The following is a 16,555-nucleotide window of genomic DNA, read 5'->3' as shown; positions in this document are numbered from 1 at the left end:
GTCGACAAATTAGAATCCTCTGATACGTCCAGCATCAATGTCATTTCGAATTTTTATACTTATGAATTTTATTTTTATACTTATTACCGTCACAATTTCATTATAACCCTATAATCCGGCAGAATAGACCACTATACAAGGTGCAAATTTGAGCAATGTGATTTATGTAATAGCGTAAAAATTTCATGTAAAACATAATTCATTCAATGAAAATTATTGAAAGCAACTCCTAACTAAGATATAATCGTTTTTTCGATTAATATAATCAAACTTCTGGCTCATGAAAAAACCTGCTATAACTGCTGTAGTGCGCAACTTGATGTATATAGACACTGGTTGCTCTTGTGTGCGGGAAATTTCAATTTTTAGGTACAGGTGGTAAATAAAAACGTTAATATCTTGGTTAAAAGTTAATTTTAGCAGTTTTGCATTGCAGGTTTTGTGTCCCAAGTAAAATTTTCAAGACAAAATGTATCAGGATAGAATACTTAAATTCGTTCGTTGTGTCAAGATGCATTTGCATTCCTCCCAGAAGGATTTAGAAGGGTCACAGGACTTAAAGAATCAAGTAGACATGAATGTGTCAATACGCATTTCATGTACCAAAATATTTCAGTTGATTTTGTAGGAATTTAAGTAAGCAAAGGTTTTACTAATGTCACGGTCAACAAGTCGAATGCAACTGAACTGCCCGGAGGTTCCCTATTATATTTCTTCTCTGTTTCTAGGATTTTTTCGTTTTAGATTCTTCCACTTTCACTGTCTTTTTTTAGAAGATGACCTCCCGCCGATAAAACCTGGAAGAACACCTCAGCGTAATAGAATAATTGACTCGTCTGATGACGAGCTATCACAGATTCAATCTAAAAAAGAGACACAGCCCTGCAGAATAAGTGATTCAGAGACTCGCTGGCACATGGTAAGTGATTTCCTCCGTTCTGTGTCAAAATGGCTAAACTTTATAAATACATGCTTGACTTTTAAAATTTTAAGTAATTCTAAAAAAATAACGTAACTAGTAGCACAATCCTTTTATAGTTTTTTAGGACATTTTTATTTTCCTATTTCTTATTCATTTATTCCAATTCAAAAGTATCAATGTTCTTTCAAGTAATTTCTGCCTTTATTAAGATTAATGAAGCAAAAATGGGAAGGATCTCAACCTTCATGCTACCGAGTTTTAGCATTTAATGTTCTTTCCGAAGCAACTATCACTTCACTCATGATTTCCCGGTGAATTAGCAAAAGTTTTTGCTGTTTTGAACATTCTTGAAGCTTCTGAAGATTGATGTCCTAACTGTGTTCCCTTCTCTTTAGACTACAGTTCTTTTGCCGGCCCAATCAGTATGTTGAAAGGACCAGCTTCCAAAAAAATGCCCCCTGGCTTTATGTCTAGTACTGTTGTCGCTCCGGATGTCGCAGATAATATCAGCGAAGGTAAATATATCTCCTGAATGTGTCATGATTTAAACATTTCAATGCAAAAAGTAAATATTTTTGTACTTAAAATAGTAAATATATTATTTTTAAATCTACTTTTGTGCTTTCATACATGGTTGCATAAATAGTAAAAAAGAATTAAAAAGATTGCTCGGTTTTTTACTGTTGGACCTCGACAATTGATGCAAAATTTATGTTGGACTATATTTAGCGAGAAGAAATCAAGTTTTTCTGGGAAAAATAGGGTTTGCTTCTTAGCTAGTCTTCAAAATTGACCATGAATCAGTATTAATTTAAATTAAAGTGCATTTGCTTTTTCCTGTGGGTTAAAGACTGTTCAAAAGTCTTAAGAACAGCCAATGGTCACTCAGTTCTTTTCTGCTGATATTACGTGGCTCTTTTCCAATCAGCTTGCAGGAACTATTTCAATTTAAAGGCGTCTAATTTTAGCCATGATAAATCAATAAATATATCCCCTAGTTTGTTAAAATTAAAATGTCTGAAAGAGTTGTTAATTTTAAAGCAAAATTCTCTTAGCTATTATCTATGAGTAGCCATATAAGTTGGTACTTTCTTTGCTTTATTTTCCTCGATTGTTGTGTCTCTTGCTCCCAAGAACTGGAATTATGTAACTTTGAGTTAAGCTGTTAACTATTATTTTTGTATTGATACTGTAGTTTCCTAACAAAAACTGCTTTTAATGACGTTGCAAGATGTTAACCTGTGGAATTTCATAATTGCATATTTACTGATGCGGTATTTAAAAATGCAATTAATTCCATTAAAATCTTCTGTTGGGACCCAATTCAGCTTGGGTGCACTGAGGTGCTAGGTTAAACTTTTGGTTTAATTTCATTTTTCAAGGAAAATAGAGGGTTTTTTTTAGTCCTTTGGTTTTTGTTTTTTGATTTCTTTGACAAGCACTGGCGCCGTCACACTATTTGTAATTTATTACCCATGTTAACTCAGTGTTTTTGTTTAGCAATTTACTGTTGTTCGTAGTTATTTTTTTGAAGCTTTTTTTTTCTGTCGTTAATTGGCCATGTTGTCTCTTTTTCCATATCCTCCTTTTGTTATGTAGTTAACCTGCTAGAATCGAAAATAAAAATTAAAAACCTTTTAATAAAAAATTAGGGTGATTTAGAGTTTCTGCAACTTTTCACTGCATCAGAATATGCAATTCTTAGCCACATATTTTATTCTAATGTCATTTTCAATGATTTCCAGATGACAGCCCTTCTTCAACCTCAATTCCGAACAGCTCGAAAAAATATTCATCAGAAAAATCACCCTTCCAATCTCCAGCATCACCTGCCAAGTCTGAAAATGACTCTTCCAAGAAATCATCTTTTGCGAGTGCTGCGTCAAGTTTCAATGAAACCCCTGGTATCTTTCCTTTTTAAAACTTTCAATACTTACGCCTTACTTCGTTTCTTTGTTTGAAAATTCCCGAATGAGTAAACAGAAATTTTTCCAGAGAGATAGACATGATATTAATTTTTCTCTTTCACTGTGGAATTTGCCCAATTCCAATGCCGCTTATTCTCACACATTTCAGAGAGAGAGAGAGAGTGGCATTTAACAAGCATTTCAAACTTTTTCCGGCATTTGCCTGCACTTTTTTGTACTCCATTCTTAGCTTCACCAACAGACAGCATGTATTAAATAGTCTCCTCCATAATTTCACCAGAATAGATGGGTCTCTAAAATGTACACAGTAGCAAAGGATTCGACTTGTCTAGGATTAAAAAGGTTATTTTTTTCTGATATTGCCTTATAAGAAACCATAATTTACAATTGAATCTCTTTTAACTTCAGTTATCAAATAATCTCTTTGTTTTGTTGCAGGCGTGCCCCCATCCAATAACTCCCCATCTGAAGTCGTCAAAAAACCTTCCCCACTATCGAACTACAGAATTCCAAAACTCCCCTCTGCTAAAACATCACCTACTGCAAATGATGCGAAGCCAGAATCAACGCCCAGTTCTACGTTTGGTACAAAACCAAACATATTAAAAACACATTCCGAACGAAAACCGACTATTGGCTCGCAGTTTTCATCATCAATCAATTCCAACTTCAAACATCTCACATCAAGAACTTCACCCAGTAATAGCACTGGAAACTCAACATCAACTTTTGCTGTGCCAAACTTAGCAAATCTGAAAATTTCAGAACCGAAGTCACTCTCTAAACCATCCGACAGTTCAACAGCACGGTCAACACTATCCCAGTCTTCCTCCAGTCTCTCTGGTTCTTCATCCTTCCAATCAGTATCCTCAGGGTATAGTGCTAGCGGAATTCAAAATTCAAGTAAGCAGGTTTTAATTTAAAAGGAAAAAAAAGTTGTTGGAAAGTTATATCTTTCCAGTTTCTCCACTGAGCAGTCAAACCCTCTAAAAGTGCAGCTCCTTAATTTTCACTGTATTCAAGGAGTCATAGGATTAATATTTTAGCAGACAAATTTGAAAGGTATTTCTTGTAAGGTATTTTACGCTGCCTGTGAACGTGCGTCCAAAAATAAAACCCTGGTGATCTGCAAGAGTGATCAGTTAGTTGCGAAAAATATCATTTCCTTTCGCTAAGACACTCATCTTAGATGAGTTCAGCACCAATCAAAATGCTAAGCTGGTGTTTGTCAGAGTAGTTATGTTCTATCTTTTTTTTTTTGCAGGCTCTAACAGTTCTATCAAGCAACAAGGTAAAGTCAAGGAAATACCAATCTGGAATGCTAAAATGCCATCTGCTGGTTTCAACTTAAATGAGATGGGGAAAAAAGGTGAATATTTTCATACTTTCCAGCAAACAAGTGATTCTCATGCAATGAGAATTTTCGTTTTCAAGTTAGAAACCATGAGGCTCCGTCTGTTGAAAAATTTGCGTCATTGCCAAATGAGTCAGTGGCATCATACATATTTCTGGAGAGTATCCGGAAGTTAAATTCCATGAGAACACTACAAAATCTGTTTAAACGTTTAAAAAAGCACTTTTAAGGGAAGAAAAAGCTAAATGATATATGACCAACCATAGGCTGACATTCGTCATGATGAATCTAGACAACGTCTCTGGCTGGTCTTCATCCAATCAGCAAATGCAAACTCTTCGCCTTCCCACATCATAACATACTGCCAAAAATATAATTTCTAATGGGTCCAGTTCTTGGCAACTTCAAAATCGATTTTCTTAGTCATTTTGGAAAAAAAAGAAAAATACGAACAATTACTGGGAGCTTAATGCACTCAGTACTTTTTAAAATTAATTAACAATCTACCCCACGAATCTAGTGACCCTTTATATCAATCTAAATTATTCTTAATTTACTCTTGTCTTATCTTACATTGTATGCTTGTTCTATTTTAGAGTGCAATCTGAAATTAAAATTGAAGTTTTGGAAAGAGTATGTGTCTCAAAGTTAGAACTTGGAATACTTTAAAAATATAGCCACAACTTCATTGAAGGAAAGTTTTATGAAAGAAGAATGTCCATTTTTGAACTTTTTGGAATCTTCGAGTAGGGTCAAAATACTATGTTTCTAGCCATAAATCGAAATGTGTTTCTGGAGTTCCTCAAAAAATAAATCAACTTCTAGGGTTTTTAAGGAAAAAAATTGATTTATTTTTCAAGGAGCTCAAAGAACACATTTCGATTTTTGGCTAAAACAGCATTACTATCCCACTTGAAGATTCCAAAGAATTCTAACATGTACATTCACTGTTCAAATAACTTTCCTTAAAGGGAGCTGAGTACGTTTTGTCATTTAAATCTTGCTCTTATTCGTAACTTGGAATTTTTCGAATCCTCTTTTTGCTTTTTTTTCAGCTCTTGAAACACACAGAGTTCAGCAATCATTAACGATGGACTGCCTCCGTAGAATTCACAAGAGTATGAGCACTATGCCTGACGAATCAGTGTTGATGTCGGATCCAAAAACACTGAAAAGTGATGTTGAACTGATGCCCCACCAGAAACACGCTCTTGCATGGCTTCTCTGGCGCGAAAGTCAAAAACCTCATGGTGGAATTTTAGGTTGGTACCATAATTCATAGTACTACAGAGTATTCGGGCCACCACACCGGGGTGAAGCCATTGGCATTGTAAAGGCTAGATCCTACACGCTGTACGCTTCTTTTTTCCCATCAATGTTTGTGTAATATGACGTGACATGGCGGGTTGGCATATTTTACAGCACTGCTGTAATCTAGTACGATTCAAACAATTTATGACTTGTTGCCAGTCGTAGGAAAGACACCTCAGAGCTGAAACATTCAAAATTCGACTTTTATGAATAGTGTTTTGGTAACTTTTGAGCAAGATAAAGACGGAAAACTTAGAAAACTTAAATTTCGATTTTTCAACCGAATTTGAGAGTTGAACCTAACTTGGAAACCTAAAGCATTGTCTTTGAAATGAATTATCCAGGGATTGAAAAGAAAGGATATAAAATATCCTTTCAAAGTGAATTTTGAGTTTCCATTTGATGAAAATGAACCAGAATATAAAGGTTAAAGCTTTTTGATGAAAATACAGGGTCTTTAATTAAACCATTTATGTACGTTCTTACGCTGAGATTGAATTTGGTTTTTTTTTTTGGCTTCCTCAGCGGATGATATGGGTCTCGGAAAAACTTTGACAATGATATCCCTAATTTTGAAAAATCAAGAGATCAAGGAAGAAGCCGAGGAAAATGGACAAAAATCTAGCAGCACGGAAGACAGTGATGGTGAAGACTGGGCAAGTTCCGGATCTCGACCTAAAAGTGAGCTTTTCTTTCATTTCTACAGTTTGAATTGATTTATCAAGTCCAAAACACCTATTTTCTAAAATTTCCAAGTGAATAATGAGCAATTTTTTTCCTGTACTTTTCCATTCAAAATGAACTCTAAAGCTACCGCCAAAAATTCTGAAAATGCAATTATTCTTCAATTGATAGAAATATTTTGCTCACCAATTTTGAGATCCTCATTTTTTGATGAACTTTAGTGTAAATTTGCTCTTGTGTGACTATGTTTATTATGGTTCTGAGTTATAAGTTTAGTGACAGTATATTTATGTTGAATTAAAAGCTGGATTTTAATGTATTATTCCCATCAGGATGTACAGTCAACCCCTGCTAAGTAAAATGCTGAGTTAAACGAATTTTCCGACTTGTTGATTTTTGCATTTGTGGCGTCACCACCACCATCCAATCGGGGCTGCCCTCAAGTATGGATTATAATATTTGCGCTTTCTCTCACTGCCCACTCCGTATTGCCTTGGCAAATAGACAGATCAAGATCGTAATGTACTTTTTTTTCTTAATTTTACTTTCTTTTTTTACAATTCACTTCTTTGATGAATGTACAGAATATCCTGGTGGCACTTTGGTCATAGCACCAGCATCACTCCTAAGTCAGTGGGAAGGAGAGGTCAAGAAAAGAGTCAAGTCAAATGTTTTGAACGTTCTTATTCATCATGGCGCCAAAAGGGAGGAGAAAGCTAGAAGGTAAAAAAACAAAAATAATTCACGCTTCTTTTTTCCCCTTGTTTTCAATAAATATTTCTTTCACAGTGTTCTTGCCTCTTTTGCCGTTCAATGCCCAATTAAATTGGCACAGTGGCCGGATCCACTTGTGAGTAAGTATTTGTTCATTTGCCATTTGAAGAATTTTAAGGTGTATTTTTCATTAACTGTTTCTTTTCAGGTTAGCCAGATACGATATGGTGGTAACAACTTATGGGACTGTTACATCGGAAGGCAAGAAAATGGAAGATGTAAGTTCCCTTTTTTATGTACCTTTTTTTTTTTTAAAATAAAAAAAAAATATCCTGTTATGGAATAATCCCGTATAATAATATGGATAATCCTGTTATGGAATTTTTTGACGCATTGATTTGCGATGGTTGCAATCAAGAGTACAAAAATCTGTAATCTTACCCCATTTACTAGTTTCAGCAAACTAGTGTCAGGTACGCGCCGCTAAATAACTCTATCTTTGTTTAAATTATGCTCAATTGCTGTCTTTCATCGTGTTTTCTTTTCAATTATCTAATTTTATTATAAAAACTGAAATATTTCAACACATTAAGTGTACCTGCTTAGTGTTTTAACTAATTTTGGTAATAATAAATTTCTGCCCAAGATTTCAATTTAGAATATCAACTTGCCCATTTTATGATCTATAACTTATCACTAAATTTTCTCTTTGTAACTAGAGCGCCTTGTACAAAATTGCCTGGGATAGGATCATCATTGATGAGGCACACACAATCCGAAATCCAAAAACTGCTGGCTCCATTGCTGTGTGTAATCTGACAGCTAGAAACCGATGGGCTCTGACTGGAACCCCCATTCACAACAAGCAGCTCGATATGTACGGTCTTCTGAAATTTCTCCGTTGTAAACCCTTCGATGACTTGGCCGTAAGTACACAAAAACCTTTTTAAAACTTATCCATCTTGCATACCTCAAAATTAAGAATCTAATAATTTATCTTAATTCCTTTTAAATTGGCAGATTTAAACTTTTTACCCAGAACAAGAGGAACTGAAACACCACAACTCCTCTGGAAATCATAAGTCTTCAGGGATATTAGGGTCCAAAAGTGAGAATCTTTTCACTGTAACTGAAACAACATTATGTTCCTTAATTTGACTGAGGACTGAAAAATTAGCTGGATAAAGAAATCAACTTTTTACCTTCATAATTCAGCTTTTTCTGAAAAATCTAGCAGAGTATAGGAGAACTTGCTTCTTTCCGGGAAAAAGTAGCTCTTATAAAATGGGCCGAGTTGAACAAAAATGTACCAAGTCGCAAGTCCAATTTTTTTTTTTTTAAAAAAAGTAAGTTGGTAGTAGTTATGAATTTAACTAGTCATAAGTTTTCTCCTGTTCAAAATCAGAAATCGAGTCAAAGTATTTTGATTGTGAAAATAGTTGCTTGACTTGGTCCTCAACAGTGGGTCTAATAGGAGAATAAAACTTCCAGTTTCTTGTTCTTAATTCAAATTTTGTGCGTTTAATCATGGAATTATTTTGAAATAAGGAAATTCAAGGCTCTTGGTACTGCAGTGTAGCATCACATCTGTTACAGTTTTAAAATTCTCATAAACTGAGGTTTGTTCTCAGTTTTTGTCCTGTGTGAAGTTTGCCAGAAGACTTTTAGATGTAAATATTTTTAACAAGTGTTTTTTTTTAGGTATGGAAAAGGTGGGTAGACAACCGTGATGCCGCTGGTACTAAACGTTTGAACACTGTCGTAAAAAGTATCTTACTTAGAAGGACGAAAGAGCAGCTACTCACATCAGGAGCAAACAAGCTCCCACCTAAAAACTACAAAAAAATCGAGGTGGCATTAGATAACAACGAAAAAGAAGTCTACCACAAATTATTACTCCTATCAAGGTAAATCTATTCTGTAGTTGGAGCATGGCCTCTACCAAGTCTATTCCATTTGAACATGCTATTTCTACGCTATCGGCGGACGAAAAGTTTTATTTATTGAATTATTTTGCAGAGCTAGATGATTTTTTTTAAATTTAATCATTCATGGCTCACATCAATTCCATATAAACTGTCGCGTGAAAAAACTGGAATCTTAACCCAAGTGTGAATATTTTTAAAATGGTGCCAATATCCTCGAATATCCCGACATCATCAAAGAATTTTTTCGGCAGTAGAAAAAACTTGCAAAAACGCCACTGGATTCCCCCAAAAATTTGTTGATTATTAAATTTTTTGTAAAACGTCTTCACTCTCGTGTTTCAAATTTTTCACTTCTTTTATTCCGAAAATTAGAGACATTTCATGGTATTTTTTTCTGAAAATTGTTCATAATCAGAGAATTTATTGAATAATGCTCATTGAAATCACAAAATCTTTCAAATTTTTTTTTCTTCTTTTTTTTTTCTAGATTTACTTGACACCTCAACATTAATGGCTGTAGTCTAATTTGTTGTTTCATTTTTTGGGTCAGTAATTTGCGCAGCCCTAGTTATGAATTATAATTGATTTATGATTCCATTTTGTAATTAATTTTCTATTCTTTCCAGCTCTCTATTCCATAAATATCTAGCCCAGCGAGCTGAAAAAGCAGACTTGCAGACGTACGGAATTGTCATGAGCAAAAAGAAACACGTTGATCTAGAAAGTAAGTCAGTCAGTTGTATTGATAGACATTTAATTTCACTGGCTCGTAGCCTGGTATTTTTTACTTTTATGGTTAAAATACACCAAACCAATTTGCATTTTTGTTTGACATAAGTGAAAAATTTAAGTGCGGGAACCCCCGGGAGCACTTGTTTTATCTATTTGATCAAGCTGAAGGTCGCTATTCACATTCATAATTTAATAATTAATTACATTAATAATTGTTAGGAGTGTGTGAAGCCAGGAATTTAAATAGCAAAGTCAAGGTTTGGATTGTGAAGCGTAGTATCAAGTGCAGAACGTCGTTGCAAAAAAAAAGTAGAAACTTGTTGCTTTGCAAAGTAAACGTGAAGCTTTGCATATCGACGGTGAAACTACCAAACCACGTATCTCGTTTGCGGTGTTTAAAAATCTACGCTCACATTTTATTTTTTGGAAGTAGACCAAATCAATATCATTCCTTGAAATTTTCACAGAATTTTCTCCGCACGAAGAGGAAAAATCACAGAAATTTTCAAGACTGGATGTTAAATAGTTTTTCATTTAAAAAATAAAGTATGACAGGAAGTCTGCGACGTCGCAAACCGAGATATGTGGTTTGGTAGTTTCACCGTCGATATACTTCATAGTCATTAAAAAATCATCCTTTCCAATTTTAGACCCAAATCCAGTAAAATTATCGAAGACTCTTACTGAATTCATAAGATTATTTAGCAAACATCTATTCAATTCTTTGGATTTGATTTGAAAGATTTTTTCTCTGTCTAAACGTGTTTTTCGTCTTTTTCATCAGAAAATGAAGAGCTTTTGAACAAGCACCCAGAATTGGCAAATTTATACCAGAAATTTACAGGATCACAAGATGTTAAAGCACATCAGATCCTGGTTTTCATTTTACGTCTACGCCAGCTTTGCTGTCACCCGTCTTTGATAAGTGAGGTAAAAATAATTTTAGCTTCTTCATTTTAGTACTTATCAACATGTTTTGGAGTTTGTCATTTTTTTACTTTCTTTCTTTTTTCAAACATAATTTTTAATGCATGTTTAGGACCAAAAATTTTATTTTCTTGCATTCTGTTTTTGTTCGAATTATTTTTGTTTGAATTATTATATATCGTCAAATATCAGGAAATTTTACCAAAGTGTGTCAGGAAATTTTCTAAATTCTGAGGCAACTCAGAGTATAAAAACTAATTTATAATATTAGGAAATTTAAATGGCTTTAAAGAGATCTTGTCCAAACATCATTTATTTATGTTGCAGATGATCGATAAGGAAGCCATCTCTGCAGATGGGATAGAAGAAGGAGGTCTGGATATTGATTTCATGGATCAGTTCAAAAGGATGTCTTTGAAACCAAATGCTGTTGACCAATCGGATGATGATACGGAAGCTTCTTCGAAATATTTGACCAGCGATCATCCACTTTTCAGCAGAGACAGAATTAGCTCAAAAGTAATTTACTGCAAAAGTTCCCTATTCATTTAATGTATCAGGAATCTTTCCTTTGTAATATCGTAACTTACCGCGAGTAATTTAAGGATCAGTTCTAGAGTCTCAGTAGAACCCTTTTTTTAAATCTGCAATTGAAGATAGAAGAGGCCTCATTTATAACTGGAAGGCTGAAAGACTGAACAATCTCCTCAGTGGTAACCTATTGAGTGTTCAAGAATCCCCCCCCCCCCCCCGCTAATTTTTTAGTTCTTGTCATTAAAATGTTGCACTTTTGGAGGATCTCTTTTAATCAATGCAAGCTACTTTAAAGTTTCGGGGGAAAAAACTGCTTTCGTGCCAAAATGTGACGTATGGCAAAAAGAAGCTTACATTGATAGAGGAATGTTCTCCAAGTTACAATCTACTAAGTGCAACCATTAACATGTTGCGCGCTGCAAAATTTTTTATGTATTTACAACAGCACTGCAGAATATCTGGGGATAATTACAAAATTGTTCGACTTACTGAGTAAGCAAGTTAAAAACTAGGCATTTGATTTTTAGAAACCCTTCTCATACTACTTCAAGAGGGTGTCAAAATCATTTTTCTAGGGGATCTTATTTTTCTGTCCAAAGAGCTAAACGAAAGGTCATACTTAAAGGACGGTCCTCATTGAATTTTTATCAACCTTCAATCCCCAGGAACAAGAATCTCTGGTGCATTTTTCGTAGGATGAAGCACTGGGTCGTGATATGCACCAATACACATTTATATAACAAGAGATAGCATGTTATCAGAGGAAGAAAGGAGAGGCTCCTTTTTGCACACCCTGTATTTCCAGGTCTTTATCGGGAATGCTCAGGTTCAATTTTTCATACTGTGATTTCTGTCTTATCTTTTCCTTTTTCATCCATTGTCCAGTAATGTTAGCTTTTCTTGTCCTCTCAGATTAGGAAAGTCATAGAAATTCTAGACGAAGAAATTTTACCAACGGAAGATAAAGTGGTCATCGTCTCTCAGTGGGCAGGGTACTTAGCAATTTTAGGAGAAGTTCTGAGGAAAAAAGGCATCCGCTACGGTGTGTTAACTGGAGAGATTGCCATCCCAGACCGAGGGCCAATTATTGAGAAATTCAACACTCCAGATCGTGGGCCTAGGGTACGTATTTTGTCATTCAACATTGCATATTGCCTTTCATGAGTAAAAAAAAATGAATAGTTAAAAATGAATCAAAGTGGCTCGCATCTCATTTTTATGCAATTTCATTGCAACTCAAAAATCCTTTCAGAGGAATGAAGGTGCTCAGTTGAAGATTTCTGGTTCAATTAAACTTAAAAATCAATGCATCAGCGCTTAAAATTTGACTTTTGACCTGCAATTTAATCAATCCTTTTCCTCCTCTGCGATAATTTTTCCTCTCAAAAACACTTTTCAAGAAAGTCCAAACCAATATAAAATGAAAAGCAGTAGCCAAATTATTACGCTCTTTCACTACAGATCACTTCACTGTGTACATTTTTACATAAAAGACAGAAAGGAAATTAATACAACCAGGGTAGACCCCCCAGCAATATTTTCGTTGTGATCACTTTTAGAGACAGAAAAACCAAGAAATACGCCAACCTTGAGGCCAAACCAGAGGCCGTATTCCAGTGTGATTCAATCTTAAAATTTTAATCCGCTATTTTTCAAACTTTTTCAAACAACATAAAATTTAAAGGAATTCATATTTACATAATAATTTTTCCTGTTCCCCCTTTCCAAAAATTTATTTCACATCGCAATTAAAGAGGAAGTAATACAGACCTCTTCTAGCTTTTTTTACACTAGATGGACACCGCTACTTCAGTATTCAACCGCCTCAACCCTTAAGGATTGAAGGATGAGGGTTTAAATGACTTCCTTGTGGAATTTTTGAACAAACATCCAAAAAGACAGTTGTCAAGTTTTGGTCAACTTGTCAGTTAAAGTGCTCAAGAATTCTGTAACTGCTATAAAAATTATGCGAATTGAAAATTTAGTTGTGACACGAATAAACTGAATTGCAAAAAACAATGGAAGCGTTTTTTTCGAAAAGGTTGCAACTCTGAAAAACAAAACTACATATTCAGGAGACAATTAAAATCACTTAGAAGGCAGACAAGGATTAATTTTCCATCAACAATTCAATTTTGATAAAAATCCGACTTTGCACCTTTTCCTAATAAACGTTCTGGCATAAAACTTTTAACACTTCAGAAATGGTCACCAGTACAAATCGCACCTTTGTTTGCATCAGCAACTTCTAACCTCAAGCCTTTGTCGTAGAATTGATATCATTAAATTTTTTTTTACAATTTTTTGCAGATTCTTCTACTATCCCTAACTGCTGGTGGTTGTGGTTTAAATCTAGTCGGAGGAAACCGATTGATGTTGATCGATATTCATTGGAATCCTCAGCTCGAAAATCAAGCGTGTGATAGAATATATCGAGTCGGCCAAAAAAAAGATGTGTTTGTCTACAGGTGTGTTTCCGCTGCCTCAATTTTTTATTACTTTCCAATTGTTTTCAATACCTTTCCCCCCCCCTTTTTTAGTCAATGTTCCATTTCTAAGTGGAAGGTTTCTTCCTTGAGATATATCATTATTTTTAGGTTGAGAAAAGGCTGGTAACTCAATATTTATTAATCTAATTCCTGTAAGCACTACTTTAGTCCTAAGATCATTCATGGCTTCAGTTGATACAGCAGAATTGTTTTTATTTTCCTGAAAGAATGGGCTAGTTGCACTGGTTCCAGAATCGAGTTTTGATGCTTGATTCTTGTAGATTAGATAAAAATAAGTAGATCCACCCAAACAGCAACTTTCTACATTGAATATTAACCGAGATATCGTCCTTTGGAAAGTCGGGTTTTTGACGTTATCCAGTGTGGTAGTGCATAACACGGTATGTACTACCGCAGCGGATGACTTCATTTATCGAGTTTTTCAAGGTGCGATATCTCGGTTAATATTCATTGTAGAAAGTTGCTGTTTGGACGGATCTTATTATTTTTAGTTGATCTGCAAGAATAAAGCACCAAAACACAACTTTCTGTGACCAGTGCAACTGACCCATTAAGGATAAAGTAAACTCTCATCGAGGGACAAAATGATGACTTTTCATCTAGTCCTAAGTAATAAAATCCTCTGTTTGTTATAAATGGTGTAATTAGATTTAACCCAATCATGACTGTGTACCCTACTTTTTAATCATAGTAGAAGTAGCGGATACTTTGTCCATGATTCACCACCTATTCCGCAGGAGACCAAAGATTAACTGATACCATTGGACGCATCTCCTTGAATTGAAAGAACCAGTACAGCCAATACCTTGCATTAAACCCAAATCACACAGTTAGAAAGTATGGGTATTTAATCACGAGTGGTTCCTCTGAGTATAGCAGAACAAAATTTTGAATCATGTTTTCTGGAGCAACTACTTACTAAAAATTCAAAAATATCTTTTGTCCCAAAAGATTTGGAGAAAACTTCTCTAAGTAACTCCTGGTATCTATACCTCAATTTGTGTAGTTTCTGTAAACTAACAAATGACATTACAGTCACTTTTCCTACAGACAGTTTATATTTTCTTTCGTCCATAATAAGTCTAAAATGCAGTTGTAACAGACTACGTAGAAATTTATCTATGTGCAGAAAAAACTGAAAATTTAAGACTTCGGTACCACCCCATAAAGGAATGCCTTACAAATGTCTTGGCACAGCATATGTTCTCACTTGTAAGATCAAGCTGGAGTAACAATGCTTTAAAATATAGTGTAAAGGCAAGGCAATCTAGGTGCTCTGTTAGTAGTTGCTAGCTCCGTATAGTCAAATTACTGAAGGTTCTCTTTCCTTTTTTCTTCTTTTCTTTGCAAAAGTTGTTATTAATGTATTTCTTTTTTTTTTCTTGTGCAGATTCGTAGTATCAGATACAATCGAAGAAGCCATCGAGAAAATTCAGCAAACTAAACTAAACGTCGCAGATCAAGTTCTAACCGGAGCCAAGAAAATCAATGCTGCTAAGCTTACCTTAGACGATATGAAACTTTTATTCAATTTGGATCCTCTTCAAGCTCCTCAGGCCTAGAGTTTTCCAAGGAGCTCCAGGAGCTCACCCAAATTCCTCACACATCTCCATTCTCGATTTGGAACGCGTTAGGCTTGCACGCGATACATAGGTGATCGTTTCCTGTGTGTAAATATTGTGTTTTACTTTCAGGTTTTCAACATACGGCAACCTTAGCTGATTGCAATTTTTTATCTTTCTCTCCAGCTCCTCGAGCCGTCACAACATTCACAACCATTTTTTAATCTTGGTTTTATATTTTTAAAAGTTGACAAGTTCCAATTGATCAAAGTGAAAAGTAACACCTCCAAGAAAGGTGTTTTTGACAGGTGTTGCTGAAAAGTAAAGCCCCCAAATACCAAAGATAACAGTTTTTTCCGAGAAAAATCTCAAACAATTGATGACTTATTTTAAAATCCGTGCTAAGTGTCGAAAAGTTGATCTCAAGTTATTAACATTTTTATCTTTAAAAACTGCAGCGAAACAAACCACACGATAGCGTGGTTGTTTCTGCTAGATATAGCAGTCAGTATATGCACTACTGAAGTGTTCATGGCACTTAATATCAACTTTTAGGTTTAACTTAATTTTTCCTCTTCTGCCTTTTAGCACAGATTTTAAAGTAAGTCTTTGATTTTCAATTTTCTTGCAACAAAGCCTGAATTCATGCTGCAAAATTTGAGGATTACGAATTTTTAAAACTGGCACGAAAGGTGCATTTTCATTTTGTTTTTTGCATCAAAAATCTCTTTTGTAAGTGTTTTTTCCCTGAATATTGAATTTTAGCTTTAATACAAGAATACTTACAGAAATACTTAATTGAGGATTATTAAATCATTCAAAACCGAAAACATGAGTATTATGCAATTCGCCATTTCGTAGGAACCCTTTGTAATAGATTATAATAATTCTCTCTCATGTCATCAGTGGTGTTTAGGTCATTTTTTATTCTGATCTCAAGGCGACCTGCAGCTATATATATATATATATAGAGTCGCTTTATAACGCACTCTGGCGTTCTACGACACCCAAACGCCACATATGCCTGTCTTCCCAGAGGTTATCGGGCAACTGACACCGCAACATCTCTTCGTCAACGCCCTGCCGCCAACCCTTTACGGGACGTCCCCGTCGCCTCTTCCCAGGTGGTACCCAATCCAAAACTTGTTTGGGCAACCTCTCCTCCGACATTCTTTGCACATGTCCATACCAGCATAACTGCCTGGACATGACGTCGTGCACGATATCTTTCTCAACCTTCATCACCTGGCGAATTCTCTCATTACGGACACGGTCCCGTCTCGAAATGCCGGCAGATCGCCGCCAAAAATCCATTTCAGTTGCCCTCAACATTTCTTGCGTTCTTTTCGTCAAAGGCCACACTTCACTACCATAGAGCACGATACTTTTAACGATGGCATCATATATCCGGTGCTTGTTTGCCTTTGAGATGCTTTGATCCCAGAGCAC

General features: G+C 35.2%; 1 protein-coding gene across 1 annotated transcript; it reads left to right on the top strand.

The window, feature by feature from the left end:
• Positions 1–776: 776 nt before the first annotated feature.
• Positions 777–16,061, top strand: LOC109035324 (transcription termination factor 2). The gene is made up of 17 exons (XM_072302852.1): positions 777–919; positions 1,318–1,437; positions 2,668–2,826; positions 3,289–3,753; positions 4,115–4,219; positions 5,260–5,466; positions 6,041–6,196; positions 6,784–6,922; positions 7,122–7,191; positions 7,633–7,839; positions 8,615–8,820; positions 9,468–9,565; positions 10,358–10,503; positions 10,828–11,019; positions 11,947–12,156; positions 13,345–13,502; positions 14,935–16,061. Exons 2-17 carry the CDS (start codon positions 1,347–1,349, stop codon positions 15,104–15,106), a joined length of 2,781 nt encoding a protein of 926 aa, XP_072158953.1. The 5' UTR covers positions 777–919; positions 1,318–1,346; the 3' UTR covers positions 15,107–16,061.
• The last annotated feature ends 494 nt before the right edge of the window (positions 16,062–16,555 follow it).

The sequence above is a fragment of the Bemisia tabaci genome, chromosome 7 (genome assembly GCF_918797505.1).
Source record: "Bemisia tabaci chromosome 7, PGI_BMITA_v3".
NCBI lineage: Eukaryota > Metazoa > Arthropoda > Insecta > Hemiptera > Aleyrodidae > Bemisia > Bemisia tabaci.
The sequence above is the reverse complement of the archived record's forward strand: the minus strand, read 5'-3'. Positions and strand labels throughout refer to the sequence as shown.